Genomic DNA, 26991 nt, shown 5'->3' with positions numbered 1-26991 from the left:
TAATCCCCTTCTTTATATTATAAAGAAAATGATCTATTTGAGTGGAAATAAGTCTTGAAGAGAATTTAATATCAGGGAATCGTCGAAGATTCCAATCGCAGAACACCACAACGTAACACGTTCGAACTTTGGCGTCACAGAACACGATGGAGGGGAGATAGCAGAGGATTTGGGACCTGCGCACACACCAGAAAGAGAGCGACGGCGTCGCCCGCTAATGCTTCCGCATGACAAGGGCGGACATGACCACCAAGACGAAGAAGAAGACGACCGCTATGAAGGACGCCACGACGGCTCCGCTGATGCGCTGGCAGAAGCCATCGAAGCGCAGGCAGATGGCGATCCAGTTGGCCTTGGCGTCGCCGTTGTGAGCCAAGTACACGATGGCCGCCGCCGCGGAGGCTGCTGCTGTCGTCAGAGCAACCATTACCTGCATTCGGAGACATGTCTGAGATGAACAGAAGCTGACACTGACTCTACGTAGCTCGAAGACGATCGGTAGTAATAGCCTACTGTGTCACAGATGAATAGCAGAAGCCGGGGACCGATTGCTCGTGGCCGGATCATGATGGCGAGGGAGAAGGGGAGGGAGAGGACGAGGTAACCTGCCGCGATCGCATTCGCCACCACGAAGAACCTGCGACAACAACGAACGAAAACATTGGTAATTGCAGTCACGATTTCTGTGCTTACTACGCATGTAGCCACCGTTACTGACGTGAGTGCGGGCAGATCGGCGAAGTTGGCGTGGAACTGAAAGAACTCAGTGAAGAAAGGGAGGGTCTCGTTGGTGGTTCCCATCGTTATGGCGGCGACGAGGGTAGCAGCGATGCCGCAAAGCCTCAGGATGAACTCGAACAGGGCGACGCCTCTCTGCCATCCCCCATCAGCACCGGTCTTCCTGAGAAAGAAAGGAAAGCGGGCAGGAGCAGCAAGAGGAGCTTTTCTGCTGGCATCGGACCCCTCGTTTGCGATCGCGGTGGCTTCGCTGGTGTTCATCTTGGATCAGGCTGGTGAGTGATGGATGAAGCTTGTAGGAGATGGATTCGGCTGTGACGAGCTTGTCTGCGACGGTGGTGGTTATATAGTCGAAGAAAAGCTGGCAGCCAGCGAGACATTGGTGGAGAGGGTGAGCTGTGTGAAGTAAGTGGGAGGTGGTGGTGCAGCTCCAAGCGGCAGGAAGGGCTTCTGGTAATCACCTAATCTGCATGATGAACTCCAAACCATAAAGCATTCACATTTACAGGTAGAATAAAGACATTGTTCGAGCACCGATACAATATCTTTAATCTGCTAATACTAACTCACATGGGCTGTTATATACGTGGCCCAAAAACGTTCTGGTCCGGCCCAACTAAGAGCTAACAAATCGCGGGGTTCGACCCAACCAACACCGGATCCGAACTCCGCATGCCGTAACCGGGTAAAAGGGAAAATAGACCCAACGTATGAGGGTATTTTAGTCACTTAGAAACTAGGGAAGAGAAACCCTAGTTGAATGGTCCTATAAGAGTTCGGCGTGGATGTGTTGCGAGGGTTTCCTTCACGGGGGAAGGAGGAGAGACGATAAAGATGCAGATCTTCGTGAAAACCCTTACGGGGAAGACCATCACCCTCGAGGTCGAGAGCAGCGACACCATCGACAATGTGAAGGCCAAGATCCAGGACAAGGAAGGTACTCTGCCCCTCGTTACTTGGTTCTCGTTCGATCAGATCTCGTGTTCTTGCTCTGCGTATGTTACCTTTACGATTTTGCTGAAAAATGTAGGGATTCCGCCGGACCAGCAGCGACTGATCTTTGCTGGGAAGCAGCTCGAGGACGGACGGACCCTCGCCGACTACAACATCCAGAAAGGTGGATATATCTCTTTCTCCTTACTTTGGATCCCTGATGAAGTTTTGACTAGGATTGTGGTGTTCTCTGCAACGGTGCAGAGTCGACGCTTCATCTGGTGCTGAGGTTGAGGGGCGGCATCATCGAGCCTTCTCTGATGGCTCTCGCCAGGAAATATAACCAGGAAAAGATGATCTGCAGGAAGTAAGTAGCCTTCCGACCTCTTTACCAACTCATATTCCTGTTTGGAATTTCTTGGTTCTGTTTTGCGTTTGGATAAATTGCTATTACTGTGATGTTTTAGAATCCTTATGAATCTTATCGTTTGCTGGTAACCATTTCTTTATGATGTAGCCATCACCACTCATTTTTCTCATCTATTGTAGCTGATAAACGAAGGCAAACTTTTCTTTCGATTGTCTACTGGTGATAACTTAAACATATGGTTTCTTATTGTTCTCTCTGTTGCTGATCATAAATTTCTTTGTGATGTTGTGGCCTATTCATCAGCTTGTTGGCTTAGGTTCTCTTGATGCACATCCTTTTTGCCAGATAAAAAACACGATTAAGCATCACATGTCAGGTGCCATGACTTGTTTAAACTTGCAAGGAAAGGTTGTGGGATAAAAGCTTTATATTCCAATTCTAGGCTTCAACCATATATGTCTTATGAACAATTGAAACTGGTAACCCATTTGAAGATAGTGCCGTTTGTATAAGTTTTTCTACATAGTATCAAGTATCGACTTTGGCGGTGTCAGGCGTGAAGTTTTTTAAGTTTTGGTAATGTGATATTAACAAAATTTTATGTGCTAAGCACTTATTTTTATTCATATAGCATGTAAGACCTTTTTTTCCCTGGATGCCATATATTAAACTGTTATGATAGGCATATTTCGTCTGCAATGATCTTTTATTTCCATGCCCGATCTTTCCTTTCATCGCTGCACAGAACCGTGATGCTATCTTCGCATTGCACATATTGATTCTTCTCATGTTACTATCAATACTGAGCTAATTTTACTGAATAACATTAATGCTTCAACATCTTATGCTTTGCACTTGAGCTGGTTTGATTTTTTTCTTTATCGATTTGCCAACATTGTGTACTTCATATTATTAAACCAAATATAAGTTGTTGCTTTTCTGTAGTATTGTTTTTGGTGTCGCACACATGGCCTTGTATTTAGACTGGTTCATTGAAAAGCTGAAGGTGCTCTAGCAAATGTTAATATAATGGTTGCATACGGAGGATCCTTGAACAACAAGAGACAGTCAGCTAAAGTCAAGATTCAATTTACTTATTTTAAGACCATCCAATGGTCGCTTTGATATTATGAGTCCATCGTCTACCTCGCTCGTTGTGCAATTTACTAACCATCCTTGTATTTCTATCTAGATGTTATGCGAGATTGCACCCAAGGGCCGTTAATTGCCGCAAAAAGAAGTGTGGTCACAGCAACCAGGTAACCAATTTGTGAACTCGGATACTTGATATCTTTGCAGTGTTTGGTTTGATTAGTTTTCATGACAACAGTTAAGACCCTCTTAACAAAGTTAAAATTTGCATGTATCTACTTTTTTAACACATCTACTGCATTTTTTGCAATTTTTTTCATTTTGTTTTTTTAGTTCATATATATAAATGCTTAGAAATTAGATAGAAGTAAATGTGTTCAGAAAAATTTCTATTTGTCATTCAAAAATGTTTCTCTTAATAGAGTCATCACAAAGAAGGTAAATCTATTTCTTCTGAAAAAAAAAACATCCGCAGAGATGACAATAACATGTTTATAAGCTTTTCTCTTTGATGGTAGTCGATTCCACGCAAGACTCACACGGATTTCTTTTCTTTTAATTACAGCTGAGGCCTAAGAAGAAGATCAAGTAGGCGTGTGTTTCTCGTACTGCAGGTGCAAAAACCAAGTATGCAACTTGACCTATTAGATATGGTCTGCTAAAATATATGTTAGTTTGATATCAGACTTAATTATGTTTGTGAACCGCAATCAAGCAGAGAACATGATCACCGGATGGTTTTACACATCTTTAGTTTCTACCGATTACTGGTATTTCTAAGTTTTGCCAAGCATCTTTAATTTCTGCTGACTTGTATTTCCAAAATTAGAAAATATAGAATAGTTAGGTCAATAAATTACTAGTCAACAGCTTTGCAGGAATTAGGTTCGCCAAAATAAGTTAAACACGGCAAATAGAACAGCATTCCATTTAAACAGCTTTGCATATATATTTATATAACCCTAAGGTGTGTATTGAAACATAAAACAGTGTATTCAGCCTAAACCCTACAAAAGCAGGAAAGAAAAACATAGCAATGCTCTTGCTGTTATTTTTTAGTTGTAACAATCTTACTGGTACAATCAGGCCCCAGAGGCCGATTTAAGTTCTTGGAGCATAGCCTATTCTTCCTCTTGACTGATTCTGTCTTCCTACTCTTTCCCTGAAGAAAAAGAATAATAATCATAAGAACATCCGAGTTTCCAACAAGCTACAGATAATAAGAGCTATATGACTGCAACTCTTTCTTGATCAGAGCGCTCGCTGCCAAGTAATATCCTTAGATCAATGAATGCTAGTGAAATGACTTTTAACTGAAACCTAAGAAGTTGATTATGTAATCACTTTAATACCACAATAGCCTTCTGCTCCGCCGCCGCTGCTGCGCTCGGTCGCCTGATACGTGTGTTCAGGGAGCAGGCCGGGCTTCCGCCCTTGCAAAATTCTGAGCCCAATTGAATCAACCTTTACCCTGGAATCAGGTTCACCCGCCGAGCTCGTGAATCATTGGTTTTCATGTAGGCCCCGTTATTCGTTTTCTTAAAAAAGTTTTGTACTTTTTACTTTTTCTCTATTAGTGTTTTTCTATTTATTTTCATCGAACACCAGTTAAAAAAGAAAAAAAAACATAATTGCTCTTATACTTGTCAATCGTTGCCCTCGCCCTATTACCTTTGCCCCCACCGTTGCTCCATTTGTGCATCCTCCCTGTCGAGCAGGTGATTGTGGACAAAGAGGGGAGGGGAGGGTGATGACCGATCGTGTCATCATTATCCTCGCCCATGTGGCCTCACTTTCGTCACGATCCTCATTATCATCACCATTAATCGAGACTATAACTTCTTCTATTCTTTTTTATGCCATCCCCTTTGACCTCTCGAGCTTCATCTCTCGTTTTGTTCATGCCCTCTCTGGCTACGTCGCACAGAGCAAGGATTGAATGTACATAAGTGCCAAGGCCATCTGTCTTATTCGCTTCTAGATGAATACAAGATCAAGAAGTCTATAGGGCAAAGAAAGAGGGAAGGAGAGGCCAGAGTGACAGGACCTCGTGGTGGTTTAAAGACGAAGGAGCATAAGAGTAATTTCATCTTTTGAAAAAAAAATTCTATTGAAAAAAATGAAGAAAAAAGAGATGCCTATAAAAAAAAAGGGTAAAAATAAAAGATTTTTTTGAGAAATTTACTCCATTATCATTTTGAGGTTTTCACTCGTTTCTTTCCTTGTTATTGTGACTCTGTTATACCAATAATTACTAATGATAATATTTGTTCGGAAAAAAAAATATTTTATTATCTAAATTCTGTCTAATAACAGTGAATACAACATTTTGCTATTTCAACGCACAAGGGTCCAAAATCATGATGATCTTTGGCATTCTGTTCTGATCTCAAAAAGAAAGAAAAGGAAAAGAAAGAAGCCGGAAGCAATGAAACATCGTAATAATAATGCTAACACTTGGGGTTATTATAATGGTCTACCTCTAAATAAGACACTATTTGACCCTTGCATTGATCTAAGAAGTTTCTACTTGAGGTACTCTAGTACACCCCGGGAGATCTCCTCAAGAAAAGAAACAAACCCCATGATGCTGGAAAGATCGCTTCCATCAATGTTTTGCTCTTCGATGAGATATTTCTCGAACGCAGTGGCATCGTCCTGCCCTCCACGGATGAACGTAAGCTTTGGTGTAATATTCCTCTCTTGCTTCAACTTGTTGATTGTTGCTCGTAGAAGGCCTGAAACATGTTATGTCATACGTTCTGGTTGCTAAATACTCAACATTATGGGCTTAGGCAAAGTAATGGCGAGCAAGCTCGCAAAAATGTGAAACTAAACAATAGAGATAGCGACTCGATAACTTACAATCATGAGGGGGAGGAAAGGGAATTGAAGAATCAGCTGTCGGAGAATAGTACACAATAATATTAGTGAAGGCATCCAAGAGGAATATGGGGCTTCCGCTCGTGACGAGAGCAGCGTGACTTAAAGAGTGGCGTGGATATGCTTGTTGGTCTGGTGTAGTGTAAGAAGAAAGTAATGGATATATTGCTCGTTGAAGGGGTGTGGGCTCCAGTGCACTGCAAAGAACAAGAAAGATTTATACACAATACTACAAGTCACATAGGAAGAAAATGCTTGAAGCACGAAATAGTTGCAGTCAAGCCATAACAAGCTAGATGATAATGTCAGATAAGCAATATACTTGTCAGATTGAAAATTGTTGCTCTGATAAGTGAAGATGAGAAAAATCTCCATGACACTAAATATTGGATCTATTCATAGTGAAAATTGTCAATATCCATTGTTTCTAAGTACTAAAGATCACACAAAGATGGATGGGCAAAATTATTTAATGTCTTTGATCAGAGTGGAGACTTTTAAATGATGGGTTTGAGAAATAAAATTACCTGAAGAGGCATTGCAAGTATATTCGATAATCTGGGTGAATGCCTTCTTCATGTAAGCGGAGAAGAGGGTTCCTCAGCAAGGCAAAAATAAGCCGAGGTATGGGCTGCAATTGTGGACATTGCAAGAAAGCAACATCAACATGCGAAGTTGCATTCCCGATGTTGTTGTACACATGTCTATAGGCATCATTGTATTGAGCAGTAAGAATGACCAGCCAATCATGGAGCAACATCCTGCCCTCTCTGACCCCTTCCTTAAAGGTAGCTAAAATTACCTGAAAGAAAAAGGAGTATGCAAGAATAAGATTATTTTAATACAGCAATGCTGGTTTTTTATTAATATGAACACTACTACAAGAAAATATCAAAGCTAAATGTCACGTCTTCTCGACTCTCGATAAACTTCAATTTCAATTTAAGTAGAAACCTGAAATAACTATTAGCAATAGGTCACACTCTTGCATGCAAATACTGAATCTGCAAATTTTGAACTTCAGGAATTATTTTTGCATGATCAGCCTCTCCCAACAATATTAAGAGCTTAAGAACTTGAAATTGACTTAAAGACCAAAAATGCTTTAAGAGGATATCAGATCACCATAAGAAAAATGATGTTACAAAGATTACCTTATGAACAAGAATGGATAACAAAGCTTCAGGATCAACACTGTCATAGAGTTCATTTATATTTGAAGCTGATCCATACTGCAGTGTCCTTATTCTTAGTCGTCTTTTGAGGCAAAACTTTGAACTATATACAAATACAGAATGTCAAATTATGTGAAAGATATTGAATAGATAAAGCAAGCAAAATCTGTGGAGACATCATACTAAGACAGATGAGGACATTGCCCAGTATGACATCAGCCGGCAGAGAAGGCATAAAATAGAGTTCAATTCCTCATAAACTAACAAGTCAATATAAGAAATTTTCATCTTTACTATTTATCATTAGAACTGTCAGACATATTTACTAAGTCTAAATCCAGAATCTCTTTTAAAGTAAATTCGGATATGCACTACATTTTACCACTGTGTTCAACAAAATGTTTTGTAGCTAAATATTTGCAACTAATAATTACAAACAAAAAGGATAGCCAATACCATTTATGAAATCTTATTTATGATTAAAAAAGCTTTCAGTATATCAAATGTTCCATGTAGATTTTGATCTTTTGATGCAGCAGCTGATCTTTGTTAACTTCGTGGATGCTACGGCATGAATGTACCTGCCTTTCTTTCCTCCAATTGTCCAGCCAATCCATTTCTCATTGAAATCTAATATATCGGTCATTAATTCTTTCTTTCCAAACAGATAATATTGATTTTCTTAACTTAAGCAGCTACAGAAGTCTGACACTTCTTTAATCAATCTCCAGTAGAATCATTGCAGAGAGAATGATTCCTGCCTCATAAATCAACTAATATGTAAATTTAGCACTCTACAACTTTAAGCATGATCAAGAGGATTCTAGATGGGTGCAAGCGGTGTTATCGCTGTAGTTCTACAAAATTATTATACCAGTGAAACATCATGAGAATCACTAGTTCACAACCAGACTAAGATTCGTAAATGTCCCATCACTTATTAATGGAAAATGTTACGTCGCATTGTACTTCAACTAATCGGTCTTTTTTTTAAAGATACTTTTGCATTTAATGCTGGAGGAAGAGGAGAAACAAACAGCAAAATAAATATGTATCATGTGTAAGAATGATGTCTGTGCACAGAATTCTACAGGACAGGAATGAAATATGCTCAAATAAATCTCCAACTAAATTAAGTTGAAAGTCATATTATGCACAAACATGCAAAAGTCAACTGACATTTCCATGGAATTTCTCCTTATTAATAATACAACTGAAACAACTAATTTCAAGCAAACACAAGTACCAAAAGAATTAATTATAACAAGCTATAACTCTTTAGTTATTCATCAATCTTCAACAAATGATATGTCCAATAGCACGCAACTCTTTTCCTCGTCCAAAAAGGTGAAAAAATAGGCCAATGGGCTACTCAAGTCTAATCTGGTTCTCCAAAATCTAGACCCTGATCAATGAAATTTTTTTTTTGAGATACAATTATACTTTAATGATTTCAAACTTTGAAACAAATATTATGATATTCATTCCAAATATCCAAAAGTTGGTGTATATGGACACTCAGTCACAATCATTTGGAAAATCACTTGACCTTACACTTTAAGTAACAGCATAGATGCAAAACACTGTACAAAGTACAAAAGGTACGTACATCAGAAGTTATTAGGATATACACACCTCGTGGAAGAATTTGATTCAGAAATGCCAGTATCCTCCCGAGGAACAATAATACTATACTGAAATGCAACCTGCAGAACTGGAGGTTCTGTATGCCTGAAAAACAAAGCAATTACAATATCACCTGCCCTGCATGATAAATAACCACTGATCTCTGCAGAGAAAAATGCCAAGAAGTTGGCAATTAACGCTAGAACAATGAACTAAAAAAACGTGCACGTTGAACAAAATAGTGACATATATGAAAATAATGACCAAATGAATGGTGATATATCTCTGAAGCTGCAGAAATTCAGAAAGAGAGAAATACATGTTAGAACAGGGAAAAAAAATTGAGCAAAGGAAATCACTATACAAATAAGATAAGAGAAAACTCATCTAGGTATAATAAGTTGGTATACTATGTTTTTGGTAGATTAGCAAGCTTCCTTTTGAGCATTACCATGTTATTAAGGTCCTACTACCTATTGTCAATTGCAACCTCTGATGTTAACAGGGACTCCATACCTTTCATGGTATGGTTATCACCTCAGATAGCAAAATTCTACCCAACAATCGAACATTCCAATTTTTTGAATTCCTTTTTCTCATTCCTCAACTTCAGCTCACCATATGAAAATTGTCCTCATCCAAGATGTCAAGAAATAATTTATTGCTACCTTCACTTCTCAAATTAAGTTAAGCTAAACTCTCCCAGAACAACAAGAAAATGAAGAATCTACTTTCTTAATCAACTAGACATTTCCTGATTCACTTCAAATTTGCCCCTAGCATTTCAGTTCAGTAGATATTGCATCCCCCTAAGAAATCTACACCTTAAGGTGATCAAAAGGTTGAGCAATTGCTTGCTGCAATGTAGATCTCCATGTTAGTTCTCCATAGTGCAGCTTGAGCTTTTAACTGGACACACTTTAATTAGTTCTCCTAGTGCATCAACTGCAGCTTCAAAACTCCAAAGAATTGTGAGCCTCAATCCTCAAGGTACAAGAAAAGACACTTGGTTGGATGAACTTAGCATTCAACCCAAGTTGATGACAGTTCATTGGAATTTCAACTGAGAAGAATCTGTTGAAATAATATTACATATATTAAATGACATCGAAGCAAATATCAACTTTTGAGGACTATATGTTCAAACTGTTTACAATCATGGTCTAAAATTAATACTGACTGGCGGCCCAGTCAGCATGATACTAGTACGAGTTTGCTAACACTTGGTACTGTCACGACTTGGCTCTTTTGTAACACTCCGATTGATTTCATATTGGAAGTGGACAATACTAAGATTGACTTATAAGGGTTTGATGGATGTACTACCGTAAACTTCAGCTTTAGCATTTTGGCAAACTAGAACGTGACAGATATGGATTGATACTATTTGAACCAAAGAGAAGAGAGAGAGAGAGAGAGAATGGCGGAGGAGATGCATACCAAAAGGATTAGGAGGCAATGACACAAAGGAAGAGACCTCATTGACATGGATGAGGTGGCAATAACGTGAGGCAGCAATGATCCAGATGAGGCAGTGGCAACATGGACGGTGAGGAGGCTTCGAAGGAGGAGGTGGTGGCCGAGGACAAAGAGAAGGTGGTGGCTGATGAGAAAAGGAGTAGGAGATGAAGGAAAGGAGGAAGACAAGAATAGGAAGAGTCAACGCCAGCACAGGCAATGAAAGAGGTAGAGAGAGGAAGGAAGGAAGTAAAACAGACAAATGCCAGCTTATATTATGAGCTTACCAGGCTTTAAGATTTGTTTTGGACCACCAGACCAAGTGAAATTGTCAGTCTGTACCAACTGTAAAGTCAAAATTGTAAACCTTGACTCTAATAATAATATGCTGTGGGCAAATATGCAGAAGAACCTTATTTGAATTGCACGTTTATATTGATAAATTTCCATAAACTTACATCATAGAATACTGCACTTTTTGGATATTAGCTTTTATGCTAGATATAAAACAATCTTCATTTGATTGCAAGACCATACTTTGCCACAAGATAGTGAACTATTTTCTGTATATTTTAAGTTTAACCTACAATAATGGACTAAAAGAGAAGGCTGAAACTTCATGATCTGTCACCATATCAGATCAAAGTTTGAGCATATTTGGAACGAAACCAGCCCAAATTTATTCAAGGTATGCAAAGGGAGATAAACAAATAGCTATTGACAAGTTTGCTAATCACATTAAGATGCCATTTCAGACTTTTTCTACAAGCGTCTTATACCTTCTCCGGAACTCACACAGATGGACCAGAGTAAAAATTTGAAAACCAAGGTAGTTTTTTTTCTGCCTGCTACTGATCAAGTGAAAAATCAAGAACTAATGTTGCATGTTGTTTGACAGAAATTTTCAATAAATATTTGAAGTGAGGATTAGGCATGAGTTTGTGTAAAAAGAGAAATTAGCTGGGGACTAACAAGTTACAGAAAGTACCATGCAACAGAATGCCTTTGATTTGGTATACAGAAAAAATATTATACCTGGAGAAACCGCTAGAATTGGCAAACTCAAAGTCATATGCATATGTGGCAAAAGGATCACAGCAGATGATATGTTGAACACTTTCATACTGGGGATCTGGAAAAAAATGACCATACTGCCAGAAGAAAAAAGAATAAGCAATTAACTAAACGGAATTACATAAAATGAATGATACCAATAAGTTGAAAGCTAAGTTCGTTTGCATACCGAGTAACCAATTTTGAACTCGGAAGATGTCCTCAATCTTAATATACAACCAAATGCGTACGAGCGACTCAGCATTCGGTACCTGTTTAAACATTCAAGGTAAAATCAGACCACCTTCAACTACAAAGTAATGATTATTTGTCTAATACAATAACAACAAGCTCCAATGTAATAGACTATCCCTAGTTAATTTACGAGCAACATACGTTCATAATTTGTCAACTAATTCGAATATTTTAGTCATCTCTACACTCACATGTCTTGTGGAAGAGTAGAATCATCCATGTTTGCATAAAGAAACAAAGAACCACCACTTTCGATACTAAGATATTTAAGGGAAGCCAAATCTGTGTATTCATCTGTAACAGCAAAAATGTCCACACAAACACCTGCTTGAACAGCAATAGCAGCCTGTGATATGCAGTCAGCATTTGCATTTCCAAAGGTGCAATATAAAATATGATTACTAATCTAGACAAAATTACCAGATCCTTGTAGAATGGTGTCTGTTCAGGAAGCAAAGCACGGTCTGCATCTTCCCTCTTGCTGGCATACTGTTCCCCATAGCGTCCTGTATCTAACTGTCCAGCTCCATAATCTGGAGGACCAGACAAAAACACAAATACCCTAGCTGTCCTAGTTGAAGAAAACAATTATGCATTGGTTAGATACAAACATGAACAAAATATACAAGGAAACAATTAAATCCTATTTTTCTAGAAAAAGAAATTAGTTCTAGGCAATACAGAAAATTTAGAGATAGTGGTTATGACTTTGACACACCCAATGCAAATGTACTCCCATATTCTGAACTAAGGTAATCAATGAGAGCTGTCATGGCTACTCCAAATCCCCTGCCACCTAGCAACACACCATCAAGTCCTTGCCCTGCAGCAGTTGTTCTCTCCCAGGAAGTTGTAGGCTTCAGTGTCTCAAGGGCAGCAGCAATACGATCCTTGCAAGTTTCCACCTGTTTACAAACAACCAACCCAATGAAGCAGACCATTTAAGTGCAGATGACCTATATTACAATAAGTCAAACTGACAGCCAGTCAAGTTGGAATCTGGCATTATTAACCGAGAGAGCAATAGTATGACATCGGAGTTAACTTACTGGAGCTAAAAATGAAAGCAATGGCATGACATCTTCAAGATCAACAGGTAATCTGCCTTCTGAATCAGGAGGGATGAAAACATTTTTCACAACTGCTATAGGACCTTGAACATCATATATCCCGACCTTGTGACTGAATGTAACCAGACCAAACAAAGATCCTGGCACCAAAGCTGTAAAACAGAGTGGAAGAAAATGGGAATCAAATTAAAGAATATCAGCTGCCATGAGTTGCTAAGAAGCTTCTTAAGTTCCCAGGTCATCAAACCCTCACCTTCAAGAGCTGCTAGAAGAGAACTTTTGACAAGTTCTAAGAACTCTTCAGAAGCTGCAGTAAAGTTAAACAGTACCAACTGAGATTAGTTCTTGTTGCACATTGTTAAAAGGCAAAACACAGCAAATAAGAAACTCATTGCAAGAGGCTTAGTTGAATAGACTAATGTGGTACCAGTAAGCTCTCTGTTGACACCAGTATGCCTACCATAAGATCGAAAGAAATTCATAGTAAATATTTATGTTATAGCATGATAAGAACAGTTAACAGCATAGCTCAGACTCTGCAGCATTACCAAGGCAACCGATATGAAGGATGATGTGCAGAATTTGCAACTAAGAATACGGCTGTAAAAGATGCAGGCCAGAATGTAATTAGCAAGACGTGGGCAGCTATCTTGCCATCAATTATGAAAGGCATAGGGAAACCATTCTAGCTTGTGTTCTTAATAGTTATTAGCTACGAATGTAGAGGCCACAATAGTTCACCAAGAATCAGCCAAAACAAGGACAGGTGCTATGCATGAACTCAACAAGGTCAGCGGCTCTATAAATTGCATCAGAAGATGAAGAATGTATTCTTTTGGCATGCCCAACACTTCTACCCATTAGTAGCAGCAACCTATTCCTCGGATGTAGCTTGACTAGTAATTAGAATTGGAATCACTCCATAACCCCTAGAAGAAGGATTATATATAATCTATCCATTAGGATTATATACCCATTAGGTAGTTAGTGGCATAGCTTCCACCTTGATTGCCATATAGCCACTATCTATCTTCACTCTAAGTTCTTCCGGTCCATCTTCAAATATCATCAGCCACCATTACCAACTTCTTACACAAGGAAGCAACTTCAGACATTCTGAATCTACATCAGACATCATGTCCTCCTTGCGATGTCGTCTTATATGATTTTGCTGAGACTTCTCTATGGTACCAACAATGAACCATGGAGCTGACCATTATTCCTGCAGTAGCATCAAATCAAGCCAAGAAGTATATCTTGAGTTTGTCTGTTGCAGCACACTCAAGGTTATAATTCCCTTTTTCTCCACTACCATCTATCTCTTTGTCTTACCCCTCAAGGGAAAAACGAGGTAATAATATATTCGACCACAAGCTGTACCCATAACCAAACTGAGAAAAGCCGACAGTGGAGATTCTTTGTTCTACGTCATATGGCTTAGTTAAGTATGTTGGCACAATTAAATATAACCTTCTAAAATCCATTTTTCAAGTAGCAAAAGACAATTAAAATAAAGTAGGACAGAAAATAGAATACGTTCTAACAAGATCCTATGAAGATCACTGAAATTTTCTGGAAGTAAGAGAGCATCCCACAGTAAACAAGCCTCAAATTGATCATCTCAAGAGATGATCCACCACATGAATTTCCTATTTAAGTTGCATCTAGCCATGGAACGCACAAGGAGACAACAAAACCAAGAACATACCAATTCAAACAGGACCAAGAAACCTACAGCAAAAGAATTAAATTGGGCAATGATAGAATGGGCGTTTTGCAGATCTTACAAGACAAATCCACCGCCGCTACATAGACCGGTCGAGCCTGTATCTCCGCTTCGCCAGATCCCTCCACTGCTTACGAAACCCTTTGCTCAATCAGATAGATCCGGAAGACTCCGAGAACCACATAAATTCAAGATACGGAGAGATCACCTGGGATCTCGAGGTCGATGAAGGAGGAAGACAACTCAGGGCAGTCGTGGGGGCGGGCGTATCGGTCAAGGGTGGCGGAGTCGAGGCCGTTGAAGGAGCCGCAGAGAGCGCAGGACCAGCCCCAGCGCTCCAGCTCGCAGAGGGTGCTGAGGTAGGCCCAGCAGTTGTCGCAGCGAGGGAGGAGGTGGCCGCCAGAACCGTAGATGGGAACGGCGCCGCGCTCATCGGCGGGGGCGAAGGGCGTGACGGTGGCGCCCCAGGGGAGGCCGGAGGATTCGAGGGCGTCGGCGTCCACCGCGAAGCGGGAGACCGTCGCCCGCACCGCCATGGATGATAGGCTGTTGATGTCGATCGATGGGATATCTCAGCGACGACCGGAATTGTATATAGTTGCGAAAAAGCGAATCATGAAATCTGAATGCTATACCGCCGTCACGGATTCTTGTATTCATTGGAGCCCTAATGACAGATCTTACTGTAGGTTAGGGTATGCCTTCCGTATAAAGGAATTATTCATATTATTTATATTGAACAATTTACTTAAAAAATTCACATAATAGGTATTTACGTGCTGCGTCCCACTTTTCGATATTTACTAATATTTCAAATGCTCAAAAAAACATACTCGTACACCTATTCATCTTCCATCAAATTAGATTTATAAATCTATAAAAAAATAAAATTATTTATATCATATTTTTCTTCGACCATAAAAGTTTTAGGCGAGTTAAAAATTTTTTACACTTGTAAATAAACTATGTTATATTTGATTATAAAATTAAGATAAAAATATACAAAATTGGACTATAAAAATTCATAAAATTAACATGTGGATTATAGATAACGCTAGGAAGAAGTATTCTTCCACCAAATTGGTTTTATAAATCTATAAAATAATAATAATAATAATAAAGAATAAATATTTATATCATTTTTTTTAATCGTGAAAGTTTGAGACGAGATAAGTATATAAATTGTGTTACACTCAGATTGTAAAATCAAGATGAAAATATATAAAATTAGACTTAAAAAGAACCCATAAAATCAACAAATCACGGATTATAAAAGATAGATAGGATGGCATAGGACAGTCGCATCAATACATGTTCATTTGTACTGTACATAAGAGCTGCAACCAATTGTCAATTTTAGAGTGGACTGGTTTTCCTCCTCCTAAATATGTCATAAGACGTCTCCATCTGTAGTAGAAAATTTATCTTTAGGTTTTTATCTGAACTGAGCACTCCCAAGTCTTAGATGAAAATGAGACTAAATATGGCCTTTTAGAACAAATAAACAACAACTCAGGATCTATAGTCGTTTAGTCAAACAAGTGCAAGAGTAAGACCTCGATAGCAGCTGATCATTGGATTATAACCTCTGAGCAAGTAAATAGATTGCGTTGTTTGGAAGCGGCGTGTCTAATCTGCAACAAGCATATGGAAGTAAGCTAAACATCCAGTAAATACTAGTTTGGTTAGCAGCTCATCCAATGTACTGCTCACATGCACAACATTTTATGGATTAAAAGAGGGTGACAGAGCGTTGTATAAAGATGCAGAATTAATAGTGAAGACTGCGGTCTCCATTGCCTTCGGTTCACCCCTTAGATTTATATAGTATACTAAAATCAATTCCAAATGATAAAGGCATTAAACTTCAAAGAAATTGTAATCTGGCACATCCCTGTTGAAATATCTCCTCCACCCTTTGATATTTTAGGGATAGCTAACATGATCCTTCTACATAATTCCTTAGAACATCATAGAAGAAATCACTGAAAAATTAGATAAAGACGGTCGGTCATTACCATTGGCGCTTTGTCTTCCCTGCTTACTCGTCTGAACCATCTCCTCCATCCTCCCCATTCTGGGTGGACAACTCATCTACTTTCCGCTTCTTAGTTTGTCTTCCCTTTGATCCAGACTTCTTTACTGCATTCTTTGTTCTGAAATCTGTAAGAATGAAAGGCTTGGTGATCATTATGAATCCTTGCATGATCTATTACAGTATCAACAAATAGGTAACTGCGAGGAGGCATTCAGCAAACAAGGTGAAAGTCCAGTTGCAAAAGCTATCAGATTGCTTGTAAGAGCATAATTGGTAATTGATCTTGTGAGCACAATGGATATACGGGCATGCAAACACTGCAAAGCGAGGTCTACAAAACAAAAGGTCAATGTCTTGTCTCATCTAACAAAAAGGATGGCAAATTGAAGTAGGTGCATACGTGGGGTTGTTTGAAGTTATGACATGATAGTCTTGAGAAAGGAGAAAAGTTATAGCGTATTGGAAATAAAACCACAGTGCTAACTTGCATTATTTTTGTACAAATTACATAGGCGACCACCATCCAGAAGCATCCAAGATGTATGCAGTGAGGGTTGACAGGCACACGATGATGGAAATGCACCAATAAGCTACCTTCAAGAACTTTCTGAACATAGCAGTCACAAGTGAAGGAATTGATCATGGTCACAAGGATACAAACCAGTAGACACCACTGGCTTCATGGAATGATCTAGGTCATTGATTTCTCAGAAGTGATTCCTGTTGCCTTTTCATGGTTCTCATGATCTATGTAATATAGGTTGGCAATGCAAAATGGTATCATCCCAATCAATCCTTCAATGAACCAAACAATATCCAGATAGTTTCCTTATTGCACCCCAATGTTGACTGCTCACACCAGTTTCTATGCCCAAGTATTTAGCTTGGTTTCTCCTTTCTGAAGCAATTTGTCTACTTCAGAGCTCCTTCCTTTGATGTTGCACATCATAGATAAAAATGACAAGTAGAATTTCATAGTGTGAAATTTGGAAGTCATACCTCATATTGTTTCAATTGCTAACAATTAATTTTCTAAATTCTAACTCATCAAGGCTAAAATTGCTAAAGACCTCTATAACATAGTTACAAGACTATAGTTGATATGGCCAGCAACACTTTAATCAATTACAATTTACTTAAAGTCTGAAGTATATATAAAGAACTAGGTAAAGAAGAACTAAGTTCATCAACTCCATTTCAAATCAAGGAACTCTACCACACCCATAATGTGGTTTACGCAAATGAGTCATTCACATCCAACATGTTTTTCCTCATCCTCCCTATGAACTAGTTAATTGATGAAACTATAGAAATTAAAAATTATCCCAAAATCATCAATTCTTTAGCACATACAACTCAAAAGTTCTATACCCACGAATGTACATCTGTCTTCACAAATCTAACTTAAAAGGAAACCATCCATCAAATAGGAAAGAAAGCAAACCTAGTGCATGAGGCTTCACAATTTACACTAATTCATGATCTACTCCCTAGGAATGTCCACAGGATGAAAATTCCAAAAGTTGTAAATATAACAGTAGACAATGAAACACAGAACAGCAAAGCAAATAAATAGATCGGCAACCTACAAATTTCAGTCTAATCAATAAGAGTCTAAGATATATTAGTTTTAACAAAAATGCTAAGCAAGGATTTAAAATTTGCCTGACTGACATGTTGCAGGATCTAGTTATGCATCTTGATAAATGGTGCAAATGCCAAGATGTTTTAGGGCAAAATTATATATCAGCAGTAATTTCAAAACAGAACGTCAAAGTTCCAAACTTGCAGCATAAAATCTAACATTGAAACATGAAATACTTACATGTCAACGGTCCACAATATTTGTGAACGATAGAATAACTAACAAAATAGATATTGAACTCATTAGAGCAATGATTTCTGCAAACATATTTAAAATGTCACATGTGCATGAATCTATATTTGCAAATAAGTATATGATGGCATGACTCTTATGAAAAAGAAACAAGCTTGGCGTAACAGTAAGCAAGAATGAAAGACTAGGAATAGTTTCATAGAATTGGAGCAAAATACTAACCCTCCAAAGCAACTTTTAGAGGCTCAACGAATTCAGGAAAGTCAATTTCCTCGAGTGCCTTGAGAACATCATCAGCATTAATTGTCTGTCTCTTTGATTCCTTGCAGATATCGTTTGCCCTACATGTAGTCATATCCTCAATTCCAGTCAATAAGGAGCAAAAATCATCAAATTGTCCCACAAGCAGTCACTACTTGTGACATCACTAAACAAGTAATAATCGAGTTCTATTTGTAGCACCATGAACACTTAGCACAGTACATGAGAAAACCATTAACCAAAAATACAGAACTGCAGCAACAATAAATAGTCGATCTTGCAAAATCTATTTATATACGATCGAAGCTTTTCTACGAGTAAATATCAAATACGTCGACTGCATTATCAATTCCCCCAAAGATCCCTGTCAAACTCCAGTAGCAGAAACCCTAGAAGATCCCGCAAAACGCGAAACCGAAATAGAAACCAGAGAAGGGGGCTCACGTGGCAGAGACATAGTGGATGAAGATGCGAGTGCTCTCCGAGAAGGCAAGCAGCGCATCCTTTTGTACCGACACATCCTCTTCCTCTCCTCCGGAAGCCAACTGGGAGAGTTTATCCTTCACCACGCGGCGCACAATCGCCTTCGGAAGCTCCTCCACCTCTGCCCTCGGTGCCTTCTTTATAGTCATCGTCGCCTCCACGGTCGCCGGGGCCTCCCCAATCTTCCCGGCTCCTCCTTCCGCCATCTCTCTCCTTTCGGTCTCAAAAATAACCCGGCCGGGTTTCAGGGAGACCGTCTCCGTATTGTATCATCCGTCTTCGTTTGTAAATTTACATTTTTGCTCTTATGTCTTTGTATGACGCGATTACCCGACTCTTTATTTCCCAACTATTGTCAGCCTCTTTTATTACAGATAATTTCTTTAAAATAATAATAATAATAATAATATATATATTATTATTTTACTCTTTTCAGACTGACTATATATATATATATATATATTATTTCTATTATTTCATCTACCTGTGAATCTCTTCCGTAGCTAATTACCGAGTTATATTATATATATGATTAAATTTTGATTATAATTATTGATTATTAGAAAATAATTCAGTTATGATATAATTTCTTATGAGATAATCTGGATGAAAAAGACTTTCCTAATTACTTATCCTATGGTCTCGTCTATAAAAGATAAAATCTCTCATAAATAATACAATTGTTATGAGATATTATAGATATTCTATCATCTCATGCTCCTTAATTCATCTCGCGTTTTGTGAATGATAGAAAGAGAAAAAAAATATGAGTCTAGCTTTTTTTTTTGCTTGTAACTTTCAAATTCGACGATAATGTGCCCACGGATCCCAAAATTATTTTAAGTAACATAAAAAAAGTATATATTATAAATTTAATCTATCATTATTTGATTTTAATTTCTAACATTAAAATATTTCATAAAATAATGGCATAATCATAATTTTTATACTTATAATTAGTATCACAGCTATATTTTGAAATCAAATACTTTATCATAAAAGCATTTAAGATTTATTTTATATTTATATTTATTTATTAATATCTTCGCTTACGAAAATATATTATTTAATTTTAATTTATAATGCTCAAACGATTCGCCTATTTTGTCGATCTACTTTATATCTAGTCCGTCTTATCGTCTACTTGCGGATAATGTAAGATTCTTCATGATCTATGGATCATTATCGACAGCTTGCTATCAACAATAGTATTATTGGGGGTAACAACCTCTAATGGCCGCCAACCCAATCATGAGCAATGATTGCATACAAAATGAAAAACGACATGGGGCCTATGGTGATTACAGTGTCACTATCTGTGGCGAGTGTAGTAGAGTCACTACCTATCATGACTGTGATAACTATAATAGTGTCGTGCCTACGACAACTATAGTAATGCCATTGTGGCATTTGCTAGTTGTACCTTACGTCAACTAGATATCAAAGGTCACGATTCCTAACGGTTGCGTAGCAAACACATGGGCATACATTTGTGCTATGATAGCCATGGGGGTTATTGATCAGCACAAAGGGACGATTCGTCGATGACACTCTTTTAGCAACACACCGCATAGGTGTTCCACCGGTGAGGAATGCAACGACATGGCATAATGACTGGTGAGGTCACTGGTTAACCATGCAAGAAGAGTCGCGCCACCACGAGTGGTGCGTAAGAAGACAATCGATGATTGCTGGCGAGACCCGCGAGTGTGGGCGCGCTGGAATGCGACTACAACAGTAGTGTGAGAATTAGGGTTTTTTAAAAGATATTTTTTACCCTTCAAATATAAAAAAAAATCTAACTTGTGTTGTTAAATTTTTTACTTTCCAATTATGCCATTCAAAAATTAGATATTTTTACTATATATCCCACCAAAATTATAGTTTTGCCCTTTATAAATTATTTAAATTTTTTAGCTTATATCCTTAATTATAAAATTAACTGATTTTAATTTATTTTAATCAAATATTTTAGTTATACTTGATCATGATTGTGTTTTGATTAGTTGACCGATTCAATCAATCAATTTTTGATTAAATTTGAGAAAGATTAAGTTTTGATTAATTCTTAACTTTAATTTTGACAAGTGATAGATGGTTGGCCCAAATCTATAAGTCCATTTGGAGTAGCCCAATTAATAGCTTACCTAATTAAATATGGTTGACTTATTTAATTTAGGATTCTATATATTTTTTAAAAATATAAATTATGACTTTTCTTTTATAGTTTTTTTCACATGACATATTGATAAAATTTTACATATGAGAAATAAAAATCTAATTATTATTCTTGGATATTTATTTGATTATTTACATGCATATACTTAAAATTATAAAGTAATATTTATTTTTCACACATGATTTATGGTTATAGTTATCATATGAGTTTTTCTTTATGCTAGTTAATATTAAATAATAATAATAATAATTATTTTATTATTATTCAACTATTTTGATATAAACTAGATTGAAAAAAATTAGTGAATATTATTTACAACTCATATCCCTATATTTTATCTAATTGGTAATTGTCAAAGTGGCTTAGGATACAAGGCTTAATGGATGTGAATTATAATAAATATTTTATTTATTTATATAATAATTTAAATTATATTTTAAATTATTATATTAGTCTTGTAGCTACTAAAGTGGTCTAAACTAATAACTTATAAAATTACATGAAAGACTTAGTCTTAAATTATAATAAAAAATAATATTGATAATGACACACATAATTATGAGATTTAGATAATTCCAAAAGAGAATCTAATTCAAATAATTATATGATAGGTACAATGATACTATTTTGGCTATTTTATAACTTGAGTTTGTATACTCAAAGATTACAATACTATTCTATAAAGATGGTACCAATCATCTATTAATATTTCACCAAATGTGAAATAGAGATGATCTCAATAGTTCAATAATTACCAAAAAGACTCAAAATATTAATATTATATTATTTTTATTATAATTATATTTTTATTATATTCTTATAAACATTCATATATTTTTAAATTAAATTATTATAAATAACTTGAGCATATATAATTTACTCTAGGTTTCTTAGATATTAGTTAAGAGGATTACAAACATAAATATTGAAAAGTTTTGTGGAATAATTAATTGAGATAAATAATTAAGAAAGATCTAAGAGACTCAATTTTATGATAATTACTAATAATATTTAGACTTCATGATAGCCTACAACTTAAAGATTAATTTATATGACAGTATTTGAGGAATTCAAGATTTTATCATCAATATTCCTAACAAAAATGTAACATCAAGAACTTTGGGCATAAATATAGTTGAGTTTTTTCTTATATAATTTATTATTAGTTATATTTCTTCTCTTTAAGTGAAACTTAAATAAGCTAACTAGTATATGTATATAAAAAAAATTAAGATTAAAATAGGAAAGGCTTATAATATTTTGGATACTATTTAGGGAGTAGGTAACAATAAAAAAAAGTTAAAGTTTAACTCACATGAGTTTATAAATATTATATAAACTTATGAAAGAAAAATTTTCATAATAAAATGTTATTTTTTTAAGTAAGAAAGGCTATGTAAAGAGAGACTAAGATTTTTAGCTTTAAAATGAAAGATATAAATCTAACATTTATATGTTTTGGAATCAAATATTATAGAAGTCTTTTTCTAATACTTTGTAGATTGATTATGATGTTTCAAACTTATATTATTAATAATAGAGATTCATCTAATTACAAGAACCAAGATAGTATAAAATATTTATCATTGTAGAAAATCATCTTAAGGCAAAAGCGATAGAAGTTGATACCTATCCCTTATGCCAAGAAATGATAAATTCATCATTGTAGGGAATCATCTTAATGTAAAAGTGATAGTAGTTGATACCTATCGCTTATGTTTCTATAATTCTAGAAATTTGAATTCCTTATAAAGAATTGTTATGTTATTATTTCTCTTTTGATAGTTACAAACTTAATATATTTATAATTCAATAAAAGTTAACTTTTAAATTCTATATAATAGTTTATATAGAATTAATATGAATCTTGAATTTACAATGATCTTGTAGTCAAATATTGGAGTGAAATATAGTTTTATAAATTCTTTGAGATTATATATGCTTATATCGATAAGTCACTATATGTTTTCTATTTTAGTGGAGAGAGATATTTTATTTTATTTATAGATTATCACTTGAAATATGACTAAGGTCTCAAGCTATTAATATATTTAGGTGTATATATATAAGTCAAAAGATAATTAGATAGAAAAATTAAAATTTTAACTGAGGTATTTGTGCTTAGTATGTTTTACTAGATGTGCTATAGTAAAACAAGATTATTGAAAGTCAAAATTATGCTCTTATTAATATGGCTAAAAGCATGATGAGTTATTCCTCTATATCCGAATTAATGTAAGGGGAAGCTCTAAGGATGATTATGTATATCTTGAATAGAGTTTATTGTAAGTTAATTCCATTAATTTCTTTTAAGTTATAAATTGATAGAAAATCTAACATAAAATATTTACATATTTAGGATTATATGACAAAGATAAGGGTCTTCAATTCATATGAAAAGAAATTAGATGATGATTATTTCTGGATATTTTATTATTTATTCAGAAAAATTTAAAAGGATACAAATTTTATTACCCTAGTCATAGTACAAAAATAATTAAATATAGAAATGTAGGATTCTTAGAAAATAGCTAATCAATAAGAGTAGAAATCTCAAAATTTAAACTTGATATTGAGGAGATAAATGTTGATATTCATTTATCATTTTCATTGTTGTTCCTTAAATCAACGAAAGAATTAATGAGAGTGAATAATAAAATAACATTAACAAACTCATGCATGATGTTGATGTCATCGCTAATAATCTTGTAGAACAACCATGATTGACAGCTTTATGAATATCTCAAAGGAAAAGGAGACATGCTATTTTTTATTATTATGTGGTATATCTATAAAAATAATATTATGATATAGGAATTAAAGAAATTCCTTATTATTTTTATAAGTTATGAAAGGTAATGATTCTACAAAATAGTATGACATAATAAAAGAAGAGTTAAAATTTAATGGACCATAATGGTGTCTAAACACTCGTCAAATTGCTCAATAACTATAAAAACGTCTGTTATATAAACATGACTAAAAAGTTAATATCAAACGATATAAAAGTCAAACTTGTGGTAAAAAATCTTACTCATAAAGAATGTATTGACCATAATAAAATATTTTTTAACTTTTTAAATAAACTAATTAAGAATCATAATGACGTTAGCGACTTATTATGGTTTTGAATTACCTTGTATGATTGTGAAAATAAGTTTTTTGAATGAAGATCTAGATTTACATGGATTAATCTAAACGATTCACTAAGAAAATAAAAGAAATATAAAATTATATATATATATTTAATAAATTCATTTATGTCCTTAACAAGCCTCCACACAATTGTATAAAATTTCTTGATTCTATTGTTTTCTTTAGATTGAAGAAAAATATTATTAATCAATGTTAATATCTGAAGGCGAATAAGAGCAAATTTATTATATTGGTCTATATGTGGATAATATTTTACTTACTAATAGTGATCATAGTTTATTGTACCAAATCAAAAAAAAAAAAACTAAGAATTTTAAGATAGATTGATATAAATGAGGTATCTTATATTATTGGCATTGAGATATTTAGAAATAAATTTTAATGATTATTAGGACTATCTCAAAAAAAGATGTATTGATTGAGTCTTGGAAAGATTTAGTATAAATATTTATTCAGTAAATGCTAAAAGTAAAAAATTTCAATCAAAATAAGTATTTTTTAATTAATTAAAAAATTAGATTAAAAAAATTATTTATGTACGTGTAGTGTGTAGTTGAAGTCTCTTATATGCTAAAGTTTATACCAAACTAAATATCAATTTTGTGATCGAAATACTAGGATATATTAGAGTTACCCAAGATTGAAACACTAAGATGTTATAAAGAAAATAACAAGATACATGGAAGAGACAAATGATTATATGCTCACATATATGAAAATATATCAACTTAAATTAATAATATTTTTAAAATATTGATTATGTAAATTATCTCGATAACATGAAATATATTTTATATTTTATATTTATTAGTTGAAAGGGTAATTTATAGGAAAAAAAATTAACTAATATATTATTACATTATCAATAATAAAAACTAATTTTTTGATATACTTTGAGACAATTAATCAAAATTATAATATAATAAGTACTTTAGCAATTATAGGCATTATATTATAAAATACTTGATGGCTATAGAAAAACTCTAAAAATAATTAATATTAATTATGAATTTGAGTTCCACTATATTGATTGTTTATTCGTTTGTCAATACTTTATAGTTTAGAATATTTGAAAGAACATGTTTTTTGATTGAGTTTGTGCCTAACCCATAAAAGATATTGTGATACATGTTTGAGTGATTATTATAATTGATATTCTTGTTTATGTAATTAAATTTTTTTACTATCTTATTTATATTTATGTATGTATATATTATGATTGAATGTGATAATATAATTATCTTGATAAGATAAATTAAATGGGTCATTTTGGATTACATTAGGAAGAACTAATAATGTTGTGGTATATAGAAGGAAGTATGATATTAATAACATATAATCATTATAACTCGCATTGATAAGTTAGACTTAATGTGGTATTATTATGTTTATTAGACTTATTAGCCTATTTTATAAAATTTACGTGCATATGTAAAATATTTTTTTCAAAGTTTCAGAATCCAGTTATGTAAATTATTTTTAGATAAACTTTTATTTTTATTTATTTTGATTTTAATTTTTTTATATCTTACCAATTAATTAGTCAAGTGGAAGAATATTAAATTATATGACTATATATAATTATGTAAGGGATAATATATATATATGATTAAATTCTGATTACAGTTATCAACCAACACAAACGAAGTCCAATTATAATAAAATTCAAAGAAAGTCCAATTATATTTACACACACCCCCACGACGTCATGCACAAGTGCAATCGAAGGCGATGCCTCTCCAATAACTCGATGCCTCTTTGTTCATTATCGACTCCGTCAATACTCACCCGACATCTTTCGACTCATTATCGATACCAGTAATGCCCCCCCTTTTATTGTTTGCATTCATAATTCCTTGACTTTCTCCTCTGCGAGTTTTTGTTATACTACTCATACTCTCTTCTTCTCCGTCTCCTTCACAATCTCTTTCAAATAAGTCTACAATATCATAGGGGTATTGAGGTAGTCAAGTACTGATGACCACGTAAATAGTTAAACCCATTATGCTGATAGCTCTGAAAGGAGTCGTCGCATAATGAACCATTGTTGGTTGGATCAAGGAGTCGTCGCATAATGAATCATTGTTGGTTGGATCGAGAAGCAGGAAGAAAAAAAAAAAGAACATTTACATTCATTGAGGGGTATTTTAAAAATATTTAAACAAATAAAAATAAAATTATAGATAGTAAAAAAAGTCTACGCATAAAAATATCTTCAAGTTGTAAGCTTAGTTTGCCTATAATTTTATATGATGCTATTAGAGACGCATGTGACTAACGACGAGCAAGCGGAGATGTATCGATATGTATTATCATCGTGAGATGTATCGATATGTATTATCATCGTACACCCCGGTGTACGACGAATCAACAAAAAATAATTTGGCCTGATATGTACGGCGAATCAACAAAAAAATAATTTGGCCTGATAGTTGATGAATCCTATGTATAGGTGCATTATCTACGAATTACCCTCGATAAATCCATAATCGTATCATCGGTCGGAAAATATTGTACTAAGATCTAAGTGGATGCATGCAAGACGATCTATAATTAATGGATCTGAACTGGGTAGTCGATTCGTGCGTATTCTATAGAACCGTAATTATAGATGCATTTCGTCACAAGCTTATTTATACTCGACTGTTGCATCAATAT

The 26991-nt window shown here is 35.0% G+C and overlaps 4 protein-coding genes across 6 annotated transcripts; 1 reads left to right on the top strand and 3 right to left on the bottom strand.

The window, feature by feature from the left end:
- Window positions 1-52: 52 nt before the first annotated feature.
- LOC103993565 (casparian strip membrane protein 2) lies at window positions 53-1157 on the bottom strand. The gene is made up of 3 exons (XM_009413671.3): window positions 719-1157; window positions 514-637; window positions 53-430 (listed from the first exon to the last, which is right to left on the bottom strand). Exons 1-3 carry the CDS (start codon window positions 997-999, stop codon window positions 215-217), a joined length of 621 nt encoding a protein of 206 aa, XP_009411946.2. The 5' UTR covers window positions 1000-1157; the 3' UTR covers window positions 53-214.
- Window positions 1158-1517: 360 nt separating this feature from the next.
- On the top strand, window positions 1518-3878 carry LOC135587222 (ubiquitin-ribosomal protein eL40 fusion protein). Its single transcript, XM_065078365.1, has 5 exons — window positions 1518-1675; window positions 1769-1855; window positions 1936-2038; window positions 3234-3300; window positions 3699-3878. Exons 1-5 carry the CDS (start codon window positions 1573-1575, stop codon window positions 3723-3725), a joined length of 387 nt encoding a protein of 128 aa, XP_064934437.1. The 5' UTR covers window positions 1518-1572; the 3' UTR covers window positions 3726-3878.
- Window positions 3879-5540: 1662 nt separating this feature from the next.
- On the bottom strand, window positions 5541-15058 carry LOC135587221 (protein transport protein SEC23 D-like). The gene is made up of 14 exons (XM_065078364.1): window positions 14588-15058; window positions 14441-14506; window positions 12907-12960; window positions 12633-12805; window positions 12302-12488; window positions 12004-12149; window positions 11775-11929; window positions 11519-11600; window positions 11311-11426; window positions 8827-8922; window positions 7171-7294; window positions 6544-6818; window positions 5999-6213; window positions 5541-5871 (listed from the first exon to the last, which is right to left on the bottom strand). The coding sequence occupies exons 1-14, from the start codon at window positions 14913-14915 to the stop codon at window positions 5660-5662; spliced, it is 2229 nt and encodes a 742-aa protein (XP_064934436.1). The 5' UTR covers window positions 14916-15058; the 3' UTR covers window positions 5541-5659.
- Window positions 15059-15921: 863 nt separating this feature from the next.
- Window positions 15922-19274, bottom strand: LOC103993568 (DNA polymerase II subunit B4). 3 transcript variants are annotated; one of them, XM_065078362.1, is made up of 4 exons: window positions 18960-19274; window positions 18477-18595; window positions 16398-16542; window positions 15922-16013 (listed from the first exon to the last, which is right to left on the bottom strand). In XM_065078362.1, exons 1-3 carry the CDS (start codon window positions 19202-19204, stop codon window positions 16421-16423), a joined length of 486 nt encoding a protein of 161 aa, XP_064934434.1. In that variant the 5' UTR covers window positions 19205-19274; the 3' UTR covers window positions 15922-16013; window positions 16398-16420. The 3 variants fall into 3 exon arrangements, with proteins under 3 accessions (XP_064934434.1, XP_064934435.1, XP_009411949.2); XM_065078363.1 differs by having other exon boundaries at window positions 15922-16008; window positions 18960-19258; XM_009413674.3 differs by lacking the exon at window positions 15922-16013 and having other exon boundaries at window positions 16213-16542; window positions 18960-19258.
- Window positions 19275-26991: the final 7717 nt, after the last annotated feature.

This window comes from Musa acuminata, chromosome BXJ1-8 (assembly GCF_036884655.1).
Source record: "Musa acuminata AAA Group cultivar baxijiao chromosome BXJ1-8, Cavendish_Baxijiao_AAA, whole genome shotgun sequence".
NCBI classification, from domain to species: domain Eukaryota; kingdom Viridiplantae; phylum Streptophyta; class Magnoliopsida; order Zingiberales; family Musaceae; genus Musa; species Musa acuminata.
Note: the sequence above shows the minus strand (reverse complement) of the source record. Positions and strands in the feature narration are given on the sequence as shown.